Here is a 24,740-nt window from a genome sequence, read left to right as displayed (position 1 = left end):
ATTTCCTGATGGGAGAACCCATGATGGCCATACCTGAACCAGACTTAACCTTATCAAATACTTCAAGGCTTTCCAGGTGGAATCATCTTCAATAAATGAAGGGACATTTTTGGAACAGTTGGTCATCCGACTATCTGGGCAGCTTGCAGCAGCGCATGAGATGGAGGTCAGCACAGCCCAGTGTATCTACAGGAACTGTTGTCCTAATTAAGGATGACAACATTCCACCATTGGACTGGAGATTAGGCATTATTGAGCAAACATTCCCAGGCAAGGACGCGTTGGTGAGAGTCGTTGATGTCCGTACACCCTCAGGAGTTTATAGGAGAACTGTGTGCAAATTATGCCCACTCCCAATTGACTAGTGACCTCAGTGTAGTGCGTCGTCAATATTTTCTTGTGTATTTGTGCATATGTATTTATCTTTGCCTTGACAGGGTTTTTTTTTTTTTTTTTGAGACAGAACTCAATGCATTACTTGTTTTATTTTCAGCGTATTTAATTTCATTGTTATTGCATTAATTTGTGAATATAAAATGTGAGCACATTTTAAGTGGGCCGGTATGTTACTGCACATATCGCATTAACGATTATATCTAAGAAGTTATGTCATTTATTTGTGTTTTTAAATCTACAATATTTTAGTATTTCATTTATAAAATGTATTTATTAATGACGTTGTGAATAGAGGGCAGCACCTCGCTTCCGGGACTGTTTGCTGGCGGAGTGACTGGCTAGGACCAGGAGAAGCGCGTCAAACATGACACGAGTAACATGTGTGGAGACAACAGTCTCATGAAATCATGTAATTGCACAACAGTGCTAACATTTTAAGTGCAGCCAAACCATTGGCACAATAACAATTACGTATTTTCTAGTGTTTTTTTTTTAGTGTTGGTGCGTACCTCATGTGTGAATGTATAATTGTATATGTACAAGCAGTACTTACAGTACTGGTGTGTTTTTAGTTCACGTATACTGAATAAATCAGTGACTTGTGTGCTCTTTATGTTTTACAACTTGTATTTTCTTAATAACATTTAAGTGGTCCTCCGAAAGTGTACTTTATTATGTGGTTATCATAAGCGACCACCAGAGGTAAGGTTAGATCGTGAGATAAAACGACAGTTTCATCTCGGTCAAACACCAAGCTTCCCTGCCAAATTCTTTAAGGTGTTTTTACGTACCAAGTCTTCCATCAGCTGCTTCTCTTCTCTTCTCTTCTCTTCTCTTCTCTTCTCTTCTCTTCTCTTCTCTTCTCTTCTCTTCTCTTCTCTTCTCTTCTCTTCTCTTCTCTTCTCTTCTCTTCTCTTCTCTTCTCTTCTCCAGACATCCTCTTCACTGCCGTGTCATGCATCCACTGGAGCCTTCTGTTTCATATCTTGCGTGGATTTGCTCACTCCATCTATGAACTCGGGACAATTTTTGAAGACTGCAGGTGGTGAGAGAGACTGTCTGGATTAGGCATACTTCTATGATGTTAGATAAGAGGTGTGAACAGTGATCTGCGTATGAAGAATGCGCTCAGGACATCCCCTTGATGAGGTACAGCTCCCACGTATTTGAATTTGCTCACTCCCTCGAAGGCATTGCCAACTACTCTATTGCTTTTAGTTCCAGTGTTGCTACCTCTGCTGACAATCAGGTGGTTTGTCTTCCCCATGCTGATGTTAAGACCTGCTTTTCTTGCATCCTCTTGAATCACTACAGTGGTTCTCATCACGTTGTCGACTGGCTGATGTGACATTAGATCGTCCCCATATCCATAAACTTCATGCTATTCATTAATCTGAAGTCCTCCATCACTTGCTATTGCTCACGTGATCACCTTCTCTAGCACCAAGCTGAAACAATCCATTTCCCAGTTTAACTGTGGTCCTGTTCCTGTGAAGGATACAGACAGATTGGGAGAGTGAAACCTTCTGAAATCTGCAACAGAATAAAGCTTCAGTATGAAGACAGTTTGCGTTAGGTGAGATTCTGTAAAAGGGGGTGGAAGGATTTAGAAACAAAAGATGAAATGTCTGGGCTAAACACTGGAGTGTTTGTATGCATGGCTAATGCGATTGTAAAACAGCACATCAACCAGTGAATCCGTGGCAATGGGATTGTCACAGAACTCAGTGTTAGTCGCGGTTATGCATACAGGATCATCAGTGATAACCTTGGCTATAGGAAAGTGTGCTTTCCAACTTCTTCATGAGGGCGATTAGATTAGTCAACATGGACTGAATTTGTTATGTGGTAGTTCCTTAGTGTTGTTTATTATTGGCAGTGAAACGTATGTACGTATGATTATACTTTACTTTTTCCCTTCCTCAGAGGTCGAGTGTGGAGAGCCTGTGGAAGATACGACTCCATCTTCCCCTTCAGCTGACTATATCCTGCCGGACGTCAGTATGCCTGTGGGTATTATGTTGTTTTCTTCTTTATTGAAATGTATCAGTTCACCCATACTAGCCACTTAGCTGTAATGTAGATTAGATCTTAAATGTTGTGCTTGTTCTTCAGATTTTTTGTAGTTGACCAAGAAGCTTGTCGTACTATATGAACAGTTGCCGAGAATATACAATATTTATTCACATATTAAAACTGACTTCCCCTCCTCCCCCGCCCCCCCCTCAGTTTTTACAGCCACAAAAAAATTAAGGGGGTGTAATATATGAGGACCTCCCATTTTATGTGGTGAACGTGACCCTGAGGCCTACATAACTGATTTTTTAAAATTTTTGAATGTAGTTTTTTTGTGTGTGTGTGTATTCTTGGTCTTAGGCAGCCTCCAAGTGGAGGAAGATTTTGAAATTAAAATGGATGCCACTACATAATGGATGGACCCTAGTTTTCGTATTAGAAATTTGAAAAAAATGTCCTCGCCAAATTGGACACAATCTATAAACACGACCATATTAAAGGCCTATCGTGGTCTGTAATACAGTGACAGACTCACTGCATCGAAAAGTAGGAGATGATATGAGTCTGCCTTGTGAATACTATATAAAAAGCTGTTAAATATATACCTAATTGTACATCTTTTGAGAAAACGTAATTCTTTCTTCAGGGATATAATATTTACCAAACTCCAATGACTTGATTACAATGGCAAATTTCGTTTAACTGTTATAAAAACCTTACTTAAACAGTTGAAATACAGCTATTATATAATGTCTATGTTTCTCAGATCTTGAACTAAAATGGTCCACTCAGATAACACTATTCTTCAGCATGCTGTTGATGTTGCTAATTACAATAATGCTTGTTGTTGACCCAAGGTTCTTCTAGGGCAGCGAATGTAAATCTACTGGGGCTAACAATGTATTGCATGTATTGTCATTCTTATGAAGTCATTGGATTTGGGTAAATACTATTTCGCTGAAGAAGAGAATTGTGTTTTATCGAAACGTACAATTAGATAATGTTTATTAAACGGCGTTTTGTATAGTATTGACAAGTCAGACTCATATTCTCTTCTATTTTTCGGTGTGGTGAGATTGTTACTAATTGAATACATTTCCTTTTCAACAAAAATGGTCTCTGTAGGTAATATTTAAAATTGGATGGATTGTTGTATGTAGTAAAACTGGCCGCACATTCGGTTGAGCTGAGCATACAGTTGCGAGCGTGCATGTAGAGGGGATGACAGTGTGCAGTATTTTTAGAGTCTGTATAGTAATTATTGATGATGACAAAAAATTGATAGAAGTAGTCATGTTCAAATTCAAGATTTTAGGCAACATTGCGTGAAAAGCTCTTCATTTTAACATGCACAAAATAATGCGGTATTGTAAGAGCACAGTATAAAGTAAAATTAAAATAGTCACATGTTAAATCTCACTCTATTACATAGAAAATGAGTCGGGTACAAAAAATCACTTAACAGTTAGTTGACTAGTGGAATAGTTCACATCACAGAATTAACCACGCCTGAAACTGCAAATGTGTGTAGAGGCAAGTATCCAAATTTCCGTTAATAATAAGTTAAAGCCAAAATAGGTGTCCTCGAGTTTCTACTGGGAGTTCAACGAAGTCTTGGCTGGAGAATAAAGCGCAGTGAGCATGTATTGAAGTCCCTTATGTTGGAAGAGAGGCGACTAGTCACCTTAGCCGCTCAAAGAGGCTTACTTTATACTTCATTCAACGAAAAATAAAAATTATTTTTAGAAGTATTGTAGAACAGTTTTTTAGTGACTGCCTGATAGCAATGTAAAGTCTTAGATGATTATTTACTTTATTATCAGCTTTTGTAATTTGATATATTTTATCCTCTGTCAGTATGAATGTAGTGTTATCTTAATTATGTGAAATTGTTAGCTTATACACTAATTATACGGTTATTGATTGTCACTAATGAGAACATTAGTTCTAACAGAACTATTATACTTTAAGTCACTAGGTTCGGGGCCCTGACCAAACTTTAGGTTACGTTTTTTATGGCTGAAGATGCTTACGACAGTTGAGCGAAACATGTCCCAACTTATAACACCAGTTGTAATGATTGTATCCTATATTGGAAAGGTGGTTTATCTTATTGTTTTTTATTTGCTGATTACAATGAGATTTATAACATGTAATACAGACACAGGACTTCCACTGTGCCCCCGGTCCTCAGTTGAAAGGCTGCCACCCACTGTGTAGTGACACCCTATCACCTCCAGCTTCTTGTAGTGCTGTACGACACAGGCATATGACTCCTGTTCAGCTTTGCTTACAGAACAACAGGACACACTTTGTGTCGGTAGGAGGGGGGAGGTCCAGTATAATTCTGGCCTTATTAGCTTCCACTGTGGATCAGTACTAGTCTCCAGATCCCAGGATCTCAAATTCTGCAGAGGTAATCGGATTTTTGAAGGTCAGACAAAAGTCCATTCGACACTCTCATGTCGTATGATGTTGGCATTTAAAAGATCTCTGGTGACACGTGTGGTGTTTACCCGGCAAAATTATTAAAAACTCTGCCATAGATGCCCAAGAGAGATTCGATTTACTCTGCCATCTAGTAGGCCTGGACTAAAACAGAACATCAGAATTGACAGGCAGGCAGTGAGATGGTGTCAAATGTCACATGGTAGCCCTCACCCTGCTACTACATGTTCAGACAATATTACACTGTTGCTGCGACATATGAAATGATCTGCATAATAAGCAGAATGTAATGGAAGACTTTATAAGGTTGGTATTGTTTCTTTGTCCTCATGTTTTAAATTAAACTGCACATTGTTTTGAACCTTTTCTATTTTAATCTTGTTTACTAGCTATTCTCATATATATGTAAGAATATAATAAAGCTATGGTAAGTTTGGACTTGTCTGTCTTGTTTGTGCATGTCCTCTTATCACATTCTTGCATTGCTAGATACAGATTTAAAAAAATATCTTTTCCTGTTTATTTTAAAAAATATATTTTGTTGTGCATTCTGCTTTATATGTGTATTTTTAATTTTATGCAGAAGTAAAACTAGGATCGTGGAAGATAGGAGCTTGTAGAGGAAAAAAAAAGCATGTTACCAATGTTGTTGTTGTTGTAACCTATGGCTTTGTTGGGAAGTAACTTCAATACAAAATTGATATCTGTAGACAACAGTAATATACAAATAACATTAATAAAGTACAGAAGTATTAGGGAACAGAATCTTGTTTCTGGCTGTCCAGCATAGAGCCGGTATATTACCTTGTTTTTGTTACCAATATTGGAAAATATATTTGATCCTCGATTTTCCAATCCCTTTATCATCAGAAATCCTGTCCAAGTTGATTCTCTAGCAAAAATTATGTGTTTGATCCTGGCCGAGGTGGCTTGCAACAAAGTAAAGAATTCATTATGAAAACTCCTAAGATCGTGAGTTCAAACCTGACGAGAGAGAGTCGGATTTTTAGAGGGTAGAAAAAGTCCAGTTGACACTACATCGTATACTGTCAGCATGTAAATGATCTCTGGTGATACATTTGGTATTGACCCGAAAAAATTAATTAGGACTTGACAATAGGTGGCCCACCAGAGTAAAATTGAAGACAAATTTGACATGCAAGCAGTCTAAATGGCATCAGTCAAAATGCCTGCACATTATACAGAAGTATTTCAGTACTACTCTACAACTAGCCGGGTGTACTCATTTTTGGAATAGGCTGGATGAACCTCAAGGCAGTGTTGCACCCTTGGAAGCGGAAATCTTGTTTCTTACTATTTTCTGACGGGAAATTGAACCCCATCCTTCCAGGTGAACAGAGCGCACCTTGCCGCCTCAGCCAAGCAGCCCTTAACTGGAGTAATTGGGAGAACAAAATCTACTGTTGCCATAGTTAGAGGGCTAGAAACTCGCATTGGAATTAGAATGACGAGGTCAATGGGAAATAAAACAAACATGAAAACAGAAAAGGACAAGGATAAACTTCACATCCTTACACACTATCGTCTTCATAGATGGGCTCTCCCCTCATCAATCTGAGGTCTTCCAAAACTATTTCTTTTTTTCCCCTGCCTAACTCATTTATTCTTCCCATGCTTGCGAATGCTGCTTTCTGGATGTGGGAGGTTTAGGATTAAGAGCAGTATAGATAGAAAAAATTTATTTTTTTATTTTTTAAATCAGATTTGAAGCAGAAACAAGCTGTATTCCATTCTGCTTGGCTGTGTTTGCATACTCTTCTCTCGAGAACAGGAGATCGGGTCTTTTGATCTTAAACTGTACATATTTGTTGAGCTATTTTTGAAGTGGTGATGAAGAGTTTGATTCTATGATGCTTTAAAGCTTGACTGATCTGGTCAGTAACAGATGGTATGAGATGCATGTAGGCTTGTTTTGTCTTCTGGACACGGATATTACTTGGAACCGTTTTGAGAGCTGAGAGGATCTTAATATGTATGTGCCATTTGATTGGAATGTGGTGTAAAGGTGCTCAGTTCCCTGTTGGTGCGATCATAAATCGGAAGAAAGTACCATGAACATGAGAAACTGACTTATCATTGCACGCATATACATCTACTACTACTGTAGAGATATTTTTTTATCTATTCATGGGATTTCTGGTTTCCTGCGCTGTGAACTTGTCTCCCGCCAAGCACTTTTCCATAATGCAGCCAGCGCTTGCCCGGCACTGAGTCATAGTCTGTTTTCGTACAATATTTTGTGTACTTTATGAAGGTATTATTTATATACACACGCTAACGTGATGAAAATGGCATAGGAATAAGACACTGAGTACTAAACACATGAAAACTTCACTAAAATGTACCTTATGCTGATGAAGCTCTCAGCAGACTGCGAAGGAGGGGAATTGTGGCGCTAAGAAGCGCATTACGGCAAAGTGCTGGGCGGGAGATATGCTCGCAGGGCAGGCGATGGGGCGAGCGACAATCCCCTGAATAGATTAAAAAATGTCCCTGTACTACTATTACTACTACTACTACTACTAATGGATAGATTTAACTACTTTCTTTATTGGAATACAGTGCACCTGAGAACTTACAAAAAACAATTACTTGACATTGAAAAACAAAATTATCGGCCTCACCATGTGCTACACTCAAACAAGAATGTTGTGAAGTTCTCAGAGAGGAATTCATTTGACTATCCGTCCGGTTGAATGTTTACCACTTGCAATTCTAGTTGTCTTTAATCACTCTATAAAATCACTCTCAGTCAGTCATACAAAGTGAACTAAAACATTAGTTATCATATGAGTCATCCAGTTGCAAAACCCGTTATGTGCAGACAAAGAAATTTTTCAGGAGGCGCAAAAAACTGTCATTTGTTGTGCAAAATGATGTATCCACAAAGACGCACACAAAATGCTATCAATTGTGTACACTGTTTTATTTACACACATTCTGTACACATGCACTAATGAACTGCCATCTGACTGCTACAGTAGCATTTTATAACCAATTCACATACTTGACTTCAAACACTTCCACACAAGTCTCGTTAAAACAACTCAACTCGACTCCCAAGACTGCCTCTTTATGTATGTTGCCTAGCCAGGCTTCTAGAAGAATATGACACAACTATGTTTTCTCATAAATTTGAGAGTCTCCAATAACCTGTTTCTACACAAATCTAGTCGCATATTGCATCGTTCTGGGCTTATTACAGGGTGTTGCACAATGTTGCATCATATATACAGGTAATAATAAATTATACACTATTATTCACGTGTTCTTACATTAAATAAACTCATATATATACAGCAGATGTTTCGTGACATAATCTCACAAATAATACGATCATGATTTATACCAAATAAAGTCCTGACATAGCTACATAAATAATAATAATAATAATAATAATAATAATAATAAATGTAAACAACTTCATAGCCACACCTCACAAGTCATAATAATAATCATCATTATAATAATCGATGTTTCCATTATTTGCCCACAGGTTAGAGAATATTGTTTCCAAGTTATGCTAGTGCATGACACTTGCATCAGACAAAGATAGGAGGTTGAAATTTTGTAAACGTTCATCTTCATCATACCGCAAAATCTCCACAAAATATACCTTATAAAACCCATGTTATTTGCAAAAAACATTTGGACATAACGAGTTTTGCAGCAGTATATGAAATAGTGTGTGCAGATTTACGGTGAACATGTTTTATTAGCTATGTTTGAAAGTATTACACTATGAAAATAGCATGAATGGAAATAATTTTAAGGTTAGTATATAATTTGTGTTGATATCTAATTCCCGTTCTTTGATTTTATGATTACGTCAAGAAATCATCATTTATTCAAAACGTTTTATAAGTTAACATTTCATACAGTTTTATTAAGAATCCATTATTGTCCTCAATAAAATCTGCCACACCTGTGTCATAGTCTGGCATTTCACTGTTTAAAGTTTGCTGCTGGTCTTGAAGAACGTGAGGTCATCGTTCCTTATGCACTGTTTCCCGTAAGGTTTGGTCAGCAATGTGATCAGGTCCTTGAGCTTTTCTTTCTTACGAGGAACCCCTTCCTCCAATGGTACTGGCACGAAAGCAGAAAAGCGCTTTCCATGCTTCAGTATGCTTTTTGCTTCACTACAGTCGCTGTTATAGTTTACTTCAACTTTTATCACACAATTGCTTGATTTTGTTCATGTAAATATGATCCTCTTACAAGGTTGAAGTTGGAAATGCCAGTTACCTGGTTCCTTCAGTGTGGGAGAGAGAGCCTGTTTCCAGTCCATCACAGTACAGCTGTTTCTCAGCCGAACCACAGTCGCATGAGATTCAAAGATGTTAACATACTCTTGATCCGTAAGAAGTGTTGCATGCTTCTTAACATCCGCCTCGATTCGTCCAAAAACCCTATCACGAGGGATAATGAATGCCCTACCACAGAAAACAGCCGAGTTATCTTTTTTATTGAAGGAGAAGCATCTTCACCCAAGAACTTGCCAAGTATTCCAAACATGATTTTATTTTTGTTCTGGACTCCGCAACCATCGGCAACCAGCTTGATGGAATGGTAATTTGCCAGGTCGGTAGATATTAATCTATGGTAAAGTGCAGATGCAATTTAGTTGGAACCCTTCCAGTATAAATTCTCAAGCCATACATGGGCAAACGATTTGTTTCTCCCCTGAGGATCTTTAGAACCCCCCTCACAAGTAGTGAAGTTGTAAATGTACAGCTGGCTTAAAAAGTATGCTGCCTGGTCAGGAATTTCGGGGATTGGATGATTCTTTTGACAATCGAAGGAGAAAGTCATTTCTCCATCAAGTTTCTGCCACACATGCTCGTAGAATGCATCTGCTTTCCTCTGATGAATATTTAGATCAGTATTTAGGCTTTGCTTCAAATTCGCATCAGTACAAGATTTGATGCGTTCTGGAAGAGAGGGGCATGTCGAACAGCAATCAGGAGCAGGCGACCCAAAACCAATGTTAGTCATTATCAAAAATGTGTCTGACCCGTTGGCTGAATGGTCAGCGTACTGGCCTTCAGTTCAGAGGGTCCCGGGTTCAATTCCTGGCCGGGTCAGGGATTTTAACCTTCATTGGTTCATTCCAGTGGCTCGGGGGCTGGGCGTTTGTGCTGTCCCCAACATCCCTGCAACTCGCACACCGTACATAACACTATCCTCCACCACAATAACACGCAGTTACCTGCACATGGCAGATTCCGCCCACCCTCATCGGAGGGTCTGCCTTACAAGGGCTGCACTCGGCTAGAAATAGCCACACGAAATTATTATATATAAAAAATGTTACGAAAGTAATCGTACTTTACATGTAAACTTTCATCGTGTGACTGTTGATCAGTGGCGGCGCATGGATAGAACGTGTGGGGGTTCACTGCTGTCGAAAATAACGTGTTGAGATTTATTGTTACTTGATGTTTACATAGATGTAAAATAGTGACATTGCTTGATTAGAAACGCGATTTTCCTTTGAATGGACAAGGCTACAGCTCGAAGAGGTTTCCAGAACAATGAAGAAGAAAGACAGAGAATATAAGGTGCAATTACTTAAAGCTTATCCAATTTCCTCTGATTTTGGAGACGTTGCTTGCGTACAAATACCTGATTCAAGAATTGGAAAAAATCCAAAGAAAAGCAGCTCGTTTTGTTCTGGGTGATTTCCGACAAAAGAGTAGCGTTACAAAAATGTTGCAATGTTTGGGTTGGGAAGAATTGAGAGAAAGAAGAAGAGCTGCTCGACTAAGTGGTATGTTTCGGGCTGTCAGCGGAGAGATGGCGTGGAATGACATTAGTAGACGAATAGGTTTGAATGGCGTCTATAAAAGTAGGAAAGATCACAATATGAAGATAAAGTTGGAATTCAAGAGGACAAACTGGGGCAAATATTCATTTATAGGAAGGGGAGTTAGGGATTGGAATAACTTACCAAGGGAGATGTTCAATAAATTTCCAATTTCTTTGAAATCATTTCGGAAAAGGCTAGGAAAGCAACAGATAGGGAATCTGCCACCTGGGCGACTGCCCTAAATGCAGATCAGTATTGACAGTATTGACAGTAATGAAAATGTGTTAGGCAGACTACTGTTGTTTATGTATTGACGTATTTTGTTGTTTACTTTTCATAAAACATGCGTTACTAATGAACAGCTCCAGGGGCTCTCAACTTGGGAGCGTGGGTTGGTGACCACGGAGCCCTTAGCTGAATCCTGGCATTGCTTCCACTTACTTACGCCAGGCTCCTTACTTTCATCTATCCTATCCGACCCCCCTTGATCAAGTCTTGTTCTTTTCCGACCCCGACGGTATAAGAGCACTCGATGCCCAGAGAGTGTTTCATTTTCACGGACTTCGTGGCCTTTGTCTTTCTTTGGCCGACACCTTCATTTTCGAAGTGTAGGTTCCCTCCCATTTTTTCTGTATGTTTAGTGTTGTATAGAGGATGATTGCCTAGTTGTACTTCCACTTAAAACAAAAATCATCATCACCACTTGCTAATGAAATGTTTCATTAATTACATAAACTTAGGCTACTTACGCCTATTGATGCTATACAAAACGTAGTTACCAAAATATTCTAGCTCAGTGCGGTTAATTACACTAGAATTGCAAAATCGTCAAATTAAAACCCCTCCAAAACCTACCACATAGCCTACGGCAAACTTTAACGCGCGCTATGACACTGCTTCGGCTAATTTCGGAACTGCTCGATGTAACTCGTGTCTATCGCTGGTCCAGTCGCCAGCGATTCCTGGGCTATGTTTTCCCTACTCCTCACAGCCCCTCGCCTTGTGCACCCTCCTTACGTCTCACGGCCCCGCTCCCAAAGTCCTGAAATTGAACCTCTTCGCTGTTCCGAAGAGCAACAGTGTTGATGTCAAAAATACCGCTATGCGCGTGGATATACAGAGCTCATTAAAGGAATAGGCTATAATAAACCAGTATACATAGACTTATCTATTTCTAGGGGGTTCACTGAACCACTGAACATATAGAACGCACCGCCACTGCTGTTGATACTATAGCCGTAGAGCTTTAATACTTCGCTCACTGGGAAGATACTGTTGAGTTATGTTCTTCCTGCGGCATTAATGTATTAAACAGAACAAATTAAAACAAAATTGTTTCGAAAGTGACACAAACGGACTTTTGCAGCAATCTTTCCCTGATCTTTGCATTTTATGATGGGGCATAACAAATTTTGCAAATGTTTCATCTGGGACATAACGAGCTTTGCTGGATAACACACACTGGACATAACGTCTTCTGCAGCAGTTTGTTATTTGTCACCTTTAAACATATGGATTAAATGGACTCTGCTCACATATTACATTACTGGAATGTATATTTTGATGAGAGAAAAAATGGACATAACAGGTTTTGCAACTGGACGACTCATATATGACTAAATAAACATGTAAACATGGCTTTAAATTAAAATATCTATTTTCATGCATATGTGTAGATACCAAACGTTGAAAACTATTTCAGTTACATAAAATATTTCTGCACATAATAAAATAATTTGGGACAAGATTTAAAGAAAATGATTAAGTATAACAAAAAATGGAAATAATCATTGAAAGTAGTTTCATTATCTTGTCCTTGTTTTCAGACACAGCCTGCTCTGTTTTCGCAGGGCTTAGTAGCTCAGGCGGTAGAGTATTGGTTTCTGAGCTCAAGTTGAGTGGTTTGATCCTTGTTCAGTCCGATGGTATGCGAAGGTGCTCAAATATGTCCATATCATGTTTATAGATTTAACGGCTCGCTAATGAACTGGACAAAATTCCAGCACCTCAGCATCTCCAAAAACCGTAAAAGTAGTCGCTGGAACATGAAACCAATAATATTACTATCCTATTTGGTTTTGTTACATGAGGGTCCAATACATCTACCTCGTGATTATTAGAGTATCAGAAGTAAAGTAATTTATTTGAATCTATACAGTAGGTCACAGACCATTACATATCCATGTCCGAGGAGATCCGTGCTTCTAGTTATTTATTAACTTCAGAGATTCATTTGGCGCACTTCCCATTCTTGACACTTGTCTCGGAAATGTTTCAAAGAGAACTGATTAGTGAACACTCTAACAAAAATTCTTGAATGTTTTGTTCATTACTCTAGAAGTATCAAGAGCTTAAAAGAATAGAAATGTGTGCCGTTTTGATCTCAAATACGCCCCATCACTGATATGAACGTACACAAAGGATAGACACGATGTCAGTGTGGGCGGAAATATAAGTGGAAGGAGATGCACTGATGTCTTCATAAGTTGATGCTCAAGGAGGTGAACCCCAAGCTTATTTAGGGCACCGTGCCTGGGAGATCTGTCTTGATGTGGGAAGCGTAGGAATGAAGGGCTGTCATTTTTTAAATCATTCATCTTCCTACCTTTCTCTTAATCCTCCTGGCTTAGATGTATATTTATATTCTTCATTTGTTTTTCCATTGCATATTATATACCACTGCTACTAATACTATGCATAATGTACCACTGTGCAATAGAAGACATGTTTCTTTGTATTTTGCATCTACACTAATTGCGTTGCACCCAGTTTTTTTCTTTTCTTCCTCCCAGTATTGAATGCTTTCTCATGTATAATTATAAGTGTTATATGTGCCAAGATTGGAAAGAAATAAATAAAAAAAGACTTCAAGGAACATCGCATTGGATGCATGGTGTCCCTCTTTCCCGTGGATGGTGACAGACTGAGAGCATGTTGCATGCGCCCAGTCCTCTTTGAAATGAGGGTCACTGTATCGTCGATTTCTGTTCCAGCCTGAGGATGACGGCATCATCGTTGAGGAGGAATCTCATCAAAGCGCAGCAGAGGAGGACAGTGAATCGGACATTGAAGAAATTGCTCCACCAACGTGTGATGATGTTGTCATAAGCAGAGAAACTAATGAGACTTCTAACAGTCTTGGCTTCGTCATTTGGAAACCACGCACCAAGGACGATGATGCGGTCATTACCGCAGACAATCCTCGGCGCGACGAGACAGAGACCGTTTTTGATAAGTTTGCCAAGGACGTTGTCGCAGCAGAACTTAACAGCCTCCCGTTCAATAAAGCTATACTCTTGCAAGAAGGCATCAGATGGTTTATTACAGCTCAAAAGGAAGTTCTTAAACATGAAGTGTTTTTGTGAAGCGTGTCGGTGGTGTGCAAAGTGCTTGCGAGTCCAAAAGCAGCTTGTACATGTCAGCTTTCATCGTAATTCGTTGTTTATTTGCTAATTTATTTATTTATGCAAGGTGTAAAAGAAATGACAACTCACACATTTAAGGAGTTGTCAAGTATGAAATTTTGTTTCGTTAGGAGACCTGTGGTCAGAAATGGAAAATGGCAGATCTGCAGATTCTGTGAATTTAGTGAATATAGACATGATATGGGCTTACACCCTAAATTCTTTACGTTTCGCAGAGAACATCTTAATTGGAGCGCCGTGCCAGCCACCTGATGACCACTACAGCTCCAACAGTAAAGCATTCTTCATTTCAAACCCTCCTTATTGTAGAAGTCATCCTCGTGAAGACGCGGGGCAAAGTTCTCTGCAAAATGTAAAGAGTTTCACCTTCTTTTCTTAACACGGCATAAGCCCATATCATATCTACAAGTACGGGCCGTACTTAACATTACTTCATATAGTTAGGAATGGGGAACGTGCAAGTGACTGCTAGCGCTAAAGGCCACTACTGTGGTGTTGTTTGGCAGAAAGAATAACAGTATATTGTAACAATATGGAACATCCTCGTCATACTAAACGATGCTGTTGTGTCATGAACTGCCATCCTAGTGTTTAGTTTTTCATGTTCTTATGGGTAGAAATATGAAAAAGAAAAAAGTGGATATTGGGAGTGAACCAAACAAAAATACAATTTAAGAATCTCATAATTGTTCCTTAGTGACTTTTCAGTAAATCAATTCTTTTGTATGTGATGCTTTTTCGGAACATTTCTCCAAACTTGATATTCTTTTGCAAGACTGAAGAAATAGGGCCAAATCATGTATCTTCAATTGTGTTTTTAATCAACATTTGTGTATTGACCGAGGTGGACTACAGATGTGTTTTTCTTTTCCGAAGGAAATCATTGTGAAATAATACCAGAAATATTTAATTCACACTTGACCCCTGAGAATGACAGTAGTGTAAGTCATTATTAAACAAGACATTAAGTGCCTTGTCCCTGTTCATTACAATGCTAAATGAATTAATCTGATAATTATTTGTGTACTTATTCCAGATTTCACTTCTTCCTTCCGTAGCTTTTCCCACATCTGTGTGTTCACTGGTGCAACTATCACACATATGTAGATTTGGCCCTGTTTTACGGCCGGATGCCCTTCCTGACGCCACCCCTATGTGGAGGGATGTAATCACTCTTGCGTGTTTCTGTGGCGGTCGATCCAAGATTTCACTCTTTCTGTAAATAAATCCGAATTAGATCTTGCAAAAAATATTAAGGGGAGTTATGAATGAATTTTGAAACTTCTTCACTTTTGATTCTATTTTTACCAAATTTAGGTGGAAATAAACACACATTTTACCGAATTGGAGATATGTAAATCCATTGGTTCAAACTATTTTTCAGTTTTTTCTTGTAACTTACTGTTTTAGCGAGATACCAGTGTTTTTCTACTGTTTTAAACTGAAAGTTACCTTTCAAAGTTTTAAATTTTGGAGAGTCCAGCATTGGCTAGCCTATAAAAAGAATCTAAGTTCTTACATGAAACCGTTTTGGAGGAATGATCCTGTATTTTTGGATATAACACTCATTTGAACACCATACAAATGCAATGTTTTAAAACCCTACGATATTTAACGTCTAGGGTGTAGGTGTGACCAACCTGTGAAATTTTGACTTTGTACGTTGAACAGTAATGGAGGAATTAATGTTTTGTTTTAGGGGTGGAACGTTTTAAAAATATTTCTTTCTTAAACCTAGGACATGGAAGACCAACCTTCATGTAAAATTTTTAAGTTTATGCATGAAACGTTTTCGTAAAAATTAATATTGTGCTTTTTCAGAGTCAACCCCCATCTAAACTCCTTGAGGAAAAAACATTTTGTAGCAAGGCTGACTGGCTCAGATGATTAAGGCCCTGGCTTTCAGGGTCTCAGTTGACAAGTTCAGTCTGGTGGTATTGAAGGTGCTCAAATACGTCAGCCCATGTTGGTAGATGTACCAGCACATAAAAGAAATCCTGCGGGACAAAATTCCGGCACCCAGGCCTCTCCAAAAACCATAAAAGTAGTTAGTGGGATGTAAAAACCAGTAACATTATTATTATTATTATTATTATTATTATTATTATTATTATTATTATTATTATTATTATTATTGAAAACAATTTTAAGTATGTCATATTTGACACCTAGGACATAAAACGAATAACCTGCTTGTAAAATTACAATTTTATACGTTACAGTCTTGGAGTGATGAATTGGTTTAGTTTCCATTTCTAACCCCCATTTAACAGGATTTCTTTTTTCACACCAGGCAAAAGCTGGGTCTGTACCTTAATTAAGGCCACAGTTGCTTTCTTCCCGATCCTAGCCCTTTCTTATCCCATCATTGCCGTGAGACCTGTCTATGTCGGTGCGACGTAAAGCAAACTGTATTTTAAAAAAAAATTTTAAACCTTCTGATAAATAGTAAATGGGGTAAGAGTACACCCACTTGTCAAGTTTATATCATACAAACCCTCTGTTATTTAACACCTATGATATCATTGGTGGTGTTATTTTATTTACTTTTGGTTATAAAATTCATGGCATTAAATCCATCATAAATAATATCCCTCAATCGCTCCATGCTTCCTACTTACATTCGCAACTCACAACACTAGGCTACACGGTAACTCAGAGAAGTCCGCTAGAACGCTCTGAACCTCGTGACTTGCACGTTCTCCACTGTAAATATTAATTTTATACTCTAAACCGACTTTCAACCTATTAGGTCGTGTTACGTACATTTAGTACGTGTTGAAGAGATGTTAAGTACAGAACAAAAATGGCCAACTAGACACCAGTGGGATCCGAACCCACAACCTGATGATCCATAGCTCAATTGGTAGAGCAACCGACGCGAAATCGGGAGGTTGTGGGTTCGGATCCCACTGGTGTCTGGTTGGCCATTTTTGTTCTGTACTTAACATCTCTTCAACACGTACTAAATGTACGTAACACGACCTAATAGGTTGAAAGTCAGTTTCGATTACAATGCGGTCGTGAAAATTCAATATTCATTAATTTTATACTGTTGGTTATGTGTTTGTAAGGTATCAGTTGTTTCCAGAACATAACATCTGTCTTTGTAATAAAGAACCTTCCAGTTATTGTATCTGAACTTTCTGGAGAAAAATGGGGATGTTTATCTGACTGAACTTCTCCTTAATAATAATAGATGCCTTCATATTCCTGTACAAGTGAATGTGGACATGTGGTACCAGCATGACTAGTGTTTTATCACATTACCATTGCCTAGCCTGCAGGTATTTGGGTGGGGGCATCGCAGTTTGTTCACCTCCAAGCTCTCCAGATGTGACCCTTCCCAACTTGGACGCTCAAATAAAACTTAGTTTGGATCATCAGTGGAAACAATAGATTGGATTATCTTTAAAATGTGTAATACCATCACAGAGTTTAGTAACTTCCTGAGAATAAGATAAAACCTTGTTCACTGTTGCTTCATTATATGAGGCTCTTAGAATAGTAGAGGTTTATGCACCGAAGTGTGCTCTTTCGTGGCTGTTAAGTGTGAATGGTCGATACACCTTGGTTATGATCAAAACCTCCATTTGAATATAGCATGTCATCCGACGTAACACGTTGCAGTTCAATATATAAAAAGTAAATTGACAAGAGGAACAGAATTAAATAACTGCAACTCGGCCTCGAGAATAGCAGCCTGCTGGGCGGTCACTGTCCTGTGATGGCATTTAATCTCTTAACAGAGGCTGCTGTTTGTTTTCAGCCCTTCAGTCCTCTTAAGCGTTTAATGGATATTTGTTGTTTTAGATTTAATCTTTCTTGTATTGCGGTATCTATTTGAAAATTAAGCCTTTTGTTCAGTCTTTTGCATCGACAGCGCATTCTCCATATCATACAGTTCTTTGCAGTAATATTTATTGTTGTGCATTTAAATTTATGCTTTTAACCGTTATTATTCAAGAATAAAACTTGTAGTGTAGACTTTTCATTATTATTTACTTTTATGAAGCAAATGATGAGTGGTACAGACCTCTTATCACATGCCCTAGGAAACGTGAAGATTGTTTGAGTTCAAAAACGAAAAATGTTTTAATTGCAAAGGAAGTAGGGCCTCCTTTGAGAAAGTGGATTGAGATGTAATTGATGAAATATTTTGGGAAATAGGGGACTACAATTTGTAGAGCCGTTATTTAAATAAACTAATGATAAGTGTGGACGTAAAAAGATTGCGTGTAACAGACGGACCTTCTTGCAGATTGCGTACAGTAGTCTATAAAGCCATTCATTTAAGTAAAAGTTATAAAAGTTTGTGCAGTAGCTTTCCGGAACATTCATGTTTTGAGGGAAGGAAGACTGCGGACCGTTCGGGGCCAAGTTACAGGAAACAGTGGTAATGCCTGCTGGTTCATTTCATTCCGAACAGTGTACAATAGTTTAATCAGATATTTTAATGTGTTTGTAGATAATTTTACTGGGCGAGTTGGCCGTGCGGTTAGGGGCGCGCAGCTGTGCCCTTGCATCCGGGGGGATATTGGGTTCGAACCCCACTGCCGGCAACCCTGAAGACGGTTTCCCGTGGTTTCCCATTTTCACGCCAGGCAAATGCTGGGTCTGTACCTTAATTAAGCCCACAGCCGCTTCCTTCCCATTCTTAAGCCTTTCCTATCCTATCGTCGCAACAAGACCTATCTGTGCAAAACTTGAGATGCGTTTTTCTCTGAACTAGCTTTCGGTGCAAATGCCTCCGCTATTCTAACGGCCTCATATCATTGTATACAACACCCTAGTGAGCTAAAAGTCAAGTTGATAGTGTGTTACACTCAGAGATGTATAAATTCTGTATTTATAATTTTCAAAGTCAGTGATGCTGCCTTGTTGTGGAAAACACACAAGTGTTGCATATCGGGCTGCTTACTTCTCCATGTTGATTTCTCTCTGGATCAGTGAAAGTGTGCCGACCTCTCCTCCCGACATGGTTGGTACAGATGTTCAGATTTTTGAAGGATGGAAGAAAATTAATTCGCCGTTTCCAGTCGTCTGTGAGAAAGTGAGCTGAGCGGATGTGCTGAGTGGAGCGCGGAGTAATGGGTATCACGTTGACACAATATAGGATAGCGATCGGCAGATGGAACTGTATAAAGGGAAGCAGAATGGAAACAAGAATGGAGTTAAAGGGTGAAAAAAGGAAGATGGTGGCTACGTTACTGGTGGCGGCGGTGGTGATGGTGTTGTTGATAATAGGAGGAGTAGAGATTAATCCCGGCCCAGGTCCAGTAGGTTCCATTGGATGGGAAGAGTACGAGGCGATTAGAGAGATGATAAGAGAGGCTTGTCAGACGGAGCAAATAAAAGAAATGTTCCGAGAGTTATCCAGGGAATTTATGGACCTAAAATTGAGTGTCAAAGAAGATGTAAAGAAGTTTTTGGAAGAGGAAGGGTGTAATAAAGATGAATTAGACCTATTGAAGCAGAAGGTAAGAAGCCTGGAGTGGGACCTGAGAGAAACAAAGAGAGCAGTCGAGAAGAGTTTACAAGACAACGTAAGAAAAAATATCTTCATATACGGTGTCCAAGAAGAAGAAAGAGAGTCTAAAGTTGAACTAGTGTACAAAGTGGTAGATGTTATCCAGAACAGGATGAAGATCAACTTCAGTGAAGTTGATATTGACGATGTACAGCGTGTGGGGAGAGTGAAAGGTAAGAGACCAATTAGAGTGAAATTACTATCGACACTGATGGCGGACATTGTAATAAGAAATTCGAGTAATCTGAAAGGAGAGAAAGTGTGGATAAAACGGGAGATGGACAGGGAAGCCATAGAGAAGAACAGAATTCTGAATAATCATTTAAGAGAGGCAAGAAAACAAGGTCTTAAGGCATATATTAGAGGGCAACAGCTGGTGGTTGGAAACGGAAGGTGGAATCGAGTGTGGGGGGCGGGAAGGCTGAAAAAACTTGATGAAGAACACCAACAGCAGCAGAACGTGTCCTTGGCAACAGTGGAAGTAGCAAGGAAGGTCAGTGACGTAGAAAGGAGTGATATTACGGAAGTGAGCGAAGTCCACATCACATCAGGTGCGGGAAGTAGGGATGTGCTGAACAGCAGTGCCAGCAACCAGGTGGGCGGAAATGGAGAGTCCTTGAAGAGTCATCACAACACAGAGATGGAGGAAGCAAGTAATGTGCCACAACTGGTGAGGAGTACAGTGAAAATTGTGAATGAAGGTAACAGTAGGCAGGGTAAGAATGCATCCTCTCCGAGTAAAAGGAACACTGAAAATAAAATGGAAAAAAGACAGGCGCTAAATAAGGAAAGATCATTAAGTTTGAAAGATCTGTGGGGAAAGAAAAAAGGCATAGGTATGGAGAAAGGGAAGGATGACGGGAGAAAAGAGAACGAGGAGAGATATGGAGAGGACTCGCAGGGAAGAGTGACAAGGAGTAGAGGTGGAAATGGAGAAGCACAGGTGCAAAGAGTGGGAGGGAATAAATAACTAGAGATGGCGATAGGGTTGTGGAATATTGAGGGGTTGATGGGGAAAATAAGGAATAAAGAATTGGAAAAAACAGTAAAGGAGTATGAGATTATTGCGCTAGTAGAGATGTGGTTAGGAAAAGGGATAGAAATTGAATGGGATGGGTATAGAGTAGTCAACGTGATAAAAGAAAAAAGGGGGAGAATGGGAAGAAATCCGGGTGGGATAACAGTTTTAATAAAAAATGAGTTAGTAGAGAGAGTAGAGAGAATGCAGAATGAGGTAGAAGGGGTGGTATGGCTGAGAATTAAAATGGGAAATGATGCGAAGGAGGCAATTTGCCTGGCTCTATTATACAACCATCCTAAAGACTCAACTTATGCTAATAAAACATTTTTTGAGGAACTGATTGAAGAAATAAACAAAATGAAAGGATTATATGTGGAAGATGGAATGATATTGTTAGGGGATTGGAATGCAAGAGTGAGTAATAGGGTACCCGATTATGGGAGAGAGGATAATGAAGTGAGTGAGTACAGAAGAAATAGTAAAGACAAAGATATAAATAGCTATGGGGTAAGATTATTAGAGTTATGTGCTATAGAAAAATTATATATTTTAAATGGATGGATGAAGGGTGATAGTAATGGTGAACTGACATTCATCTCATCGAAGGGCGGGAGTGTAGTAGATATAGGAGTTAGCACGGAAATAGCTCTAAAGAAGATAATAAGTTTTGAGGTGACAGAATGTGTGATAACAGAACATATGCCCATCAAGATAAAATTAAGGGGGGAGTATGATGGAGTGAAAAGAAGGGTAGGAAAAAGAGATAGGTATAAGGAGGGATGGAAGTACATTTGGAATGATACCACGATCGAGAGATTGAGAACAGAGTTAAAAGAGAGTGAAGAAAGTATAAGGGTTGAAAGTGAAAGGATGTTGGAAGGAGGGGATGTGGATGAAGTTTTAAAACTAATAGAACGCCCAGTATGGAAGGTGGGTAAGAAAGTGAGAATAAGGGAAGAGATAGACAGAAACATAGGCGCGGGGTGGTTTGATGAAGAGTGTAAGAGAAAACGAATGGTTGTAATGACAGCTCTAGCGGACTTCAAGAAAGGAGGGGAACAAGGGAAAAGAGAGGATTATTGTAAATTAAGAAGAGATTACAAGAAGTTACTAAATGAGAAAAAAAAGTGCTGGAAAGAGGCGGAAGCTGAGAGAGTGAACAGGTATTGCAAAGAGAAAAGATTTGATAGGGTTTGGGAAACTATAAATAAGATAAAGAGAACTAGATCGACAGGGGGAGGAACAATGATAACAGAAAATGAGTGGATAGGATATTTTACAGAGCTTTTGGGTGGGAGGGGAGAAGGTCAGGGGGGTATGGAAAAGACGTATATTGTAAAGGAAGTACAAACAGGAGTACAGTTACTAGATGAGGAGATAACAAGTCAGGAATTAGTTAGGGTGTTAAGTAAAGTAAAAACCAAAACAGCGGGTGGGGCAAATGGTATTACTAACAGGATATGGAAGGAAGTAGGAGCAAATGAAGTAATGTTGAAAGTGATGGTGAAATTTTTTAACAAGATATGGGAAACGAATAAATTCCCTAGCGAGTGGAGAAAAGGAGTACTTTGTCCTATATATAAGAACAAAGGAAGTTGAAGTGATCCAAACAACTATAGAGGAATAACACTCCTGGACTCGCTGTCGAAGGTATATACAGGAATTTTAGCTAATAGGATTATAAATTGGGCAGAGAAATATGGAAGGATTTCGGACTATCAAAATGGATTTCGTAAAGAGAAAAATACTGTGGATAATATATGGATTTTGGATACTTTAATTACGAAGTATGTGAAAATAGCAGGGAAGAGATTATATGTAGCAGCAGTAGATTTAGAGAAAGCCTTTGATGCAGTGAATAGAGAGGCGTTACTTACTAGATTAAGAGAGGTTGGGTTATCGGTAAAAATGAGGATGGCAATAGAAGGAATATATGAGAAAGTATTGGTGATGATTAAACTAAAAGGGGGTGGGTTGAGTAAGTGTATGGAATCGAAAAGGGGTGTGAGGCAGGGTTGTAAGCTATCACCCGTATTATTTCTACTGTTTATAAATAATATATTGGATAGACATGGAGGCGAGAGATGGCAATGCCCTTGGATTGGGAAGAGGGAGATACCGGGGCTGCTATTTGCAGACGATTTATTGATCTTGGCATTAACAGCAAAGGGGTTGCAGGAAGGACTAAATGAGGTAGTGGAATATACTAGAAGATGGGCACTCAAGATAAATGTACGGAAGATGCAGATAATGATATGTAGGAAGAGGAAAGCCAAAAAAGAAAAGAAAAATTCTGGACAGTCGAGCAGCAAGAAATCAGACCAGAAAAAAAATGGAGTATTTAGGAGTTATAATTAGTAGTAACGGCACGTGGGAAAATCAGATTAGAAGAGCCAGATATAAAGGGAGGGGAGCTCTGGCAGTAGTGGGGATATTAGAAAATACATTTCCGGATATAAAGTACAAAATACAGAGATTGGTGTTCCAATCAATGGTCAAAGGAAAAATGTTATATGGGGTAGAAATATGGGGATTAGAGGAAAATAGAAAAGAACTAAACCGGGTGGTGGCGAAATTTAGTAAGATTATCATGGGAGTCCCAAACTGTACTGCAAATGTGGGGGCTAGATTAGTATGTAAAGAAAAAGAATCCATTCGCCGTTTCTTGATATCAGCATGAAAAAGTTCTCTGGGGACATTTTTTTGTATTTTCCCAAACTCCATCATAGAGTTCGACAGAGGTGCCAACTTTGAAGTGGATTATCAGTAATTACCCTCCGCCCCCGAGAAAAAATTAGAGTCAAGTCCAAAGCATATGCCTTCCTTCTTGATAATGACACACCCCTTTTGCCCTTCCCTCTAGCAATCTACCGAAAAGTATATCATATTACACAATAACATTTGCACGCAACCTGTTGGTTCTGTGTTAAAACATTCCTTGTAGCTTGTTTCTCACGCAGAAGTTGCTTTTCAGTGTTGTTTTTCTTGAAGCATCCTTCCAATTGTGATGACATTTTCATTTTCTGAACCATAAGCGATACCAGTGCATATGTGCTTAATGTAGGCCTCACTTCTTTCTCAATATTTCTGTCAACTGTCAGGTACACTTAACACAGCAAATACAACATTACTGAAGGATTTGTAGTGGAGACGAGCAGCGCCTGAGCTCCTTCATTCACAATTAATTTTACAACACTTATGGGTAGCAAAAGGAAGTCACGATCGAATAAGTATCGTTGCCAAGTCACAAGCGTTGAAATAAAGTCGATTTAGGAGAATGGCTCAAAAGGACTCAACAGTTTTCCTTTTCATTTGTTTCCGTCGAATATTATATTTTCGTGATAATGTCAGCATTTCCGTAATAATTTCCCCTTTAACCGTAACTCCGTAATCGTGATGTGAAATCCGTAATAGTTGGCACCTCTGGAGTTCAAGCTTCTCTGTTCACCTGGGCAGCCTAGATGGCAGAGGGCATACAATTGCTATTCACTCATTCATCTATAGGCCACTTTTACTCAGTCTGAATCTCTCCCTTTCTCCCAATTCTTTGTGTACCTCCCGTAACTGCTCATGTCGGGATTACCACTACCTAAACTCTGTTCTGACCACCGTGCAATTACGCTTTAATTGAGCTTCAGTGGAGATGGACTTGGATTTTTAGCTTCCAGAGAGTCTGAAAGCCATCTTGAGCCTCCTCACCCCTCCTTTTAATGCTTTCTATGCATTCCCTATATGGAGCGAGTATTTATCCCTGCAATTTGAATTTCTGAATAGGTGGATTCTTCTTCTACAAGAGTTAGCATTTTTGCCTGATGCTAATCACCCGTTTGTTCTCTGTTGGCCAATAGTGGAGCATTGAGGCATAACATTGTGGTGTGGAAACATAGTTCTTTTTCTACCTTTAATATCACCGTTGTGCCTGTAAAATCCATTTGCGATTTACTGCCTGAGCCTTAAAGTCTCTTGACATTTGATGATCCTGTACCTAACTGAACTTGGCTGATGAAACATATCATCACTAATCAATGAGTGTTGAAACCAGTCTTTAAAAAAAAAAAACATTACAAGTTGCTT

The 24,740-nt window shown here is 39.0% G+C and overlaps 1 protein-coding gene across 1 annotated transcript in view; it reads left to right on the top strand.

The window, feature by feature from the left end:
- LOC136882330 (uncharacterized) overlaps positions 1-24,740 on the top strand; it is a 213,823-nt gene that overhangs the window by 151,234 nt on the left and 37,849 nt on the right. The window contains exon 14 of the mRNA XM_068229534.1: positions 2,323-2,405. Coding sequence (XP_068085635.1) covers positions 2,323-2,405 — 83 coding nt within the window. The remainder of the gene's footprint in view (positions 1-2,322; positions 2,406-24,740) is intronic.

The sequence above is a fragment of the Anabrus simplex genome, chromosome 10, assembly GCF_040414725.1.
Source record: "Anabrus simplex isolate iqAnaSimp1 chromosome 10, ASM4041472v1, whole genome shotgun sequence".
In the NCBI taxonomy this organism is placed as follows: domain Eukaryota; kingdom Metazoa; phylum Arthropoda; class Insecta; order Orthoptera; family Tettigoniidae; genus Anabrus; species Anabrus simplex.
The sequence above is the reverse complement of the archived record's forward strand: the minus strand, read 5'-3'. Positions and strand labels throughout refer to the sequence as shown.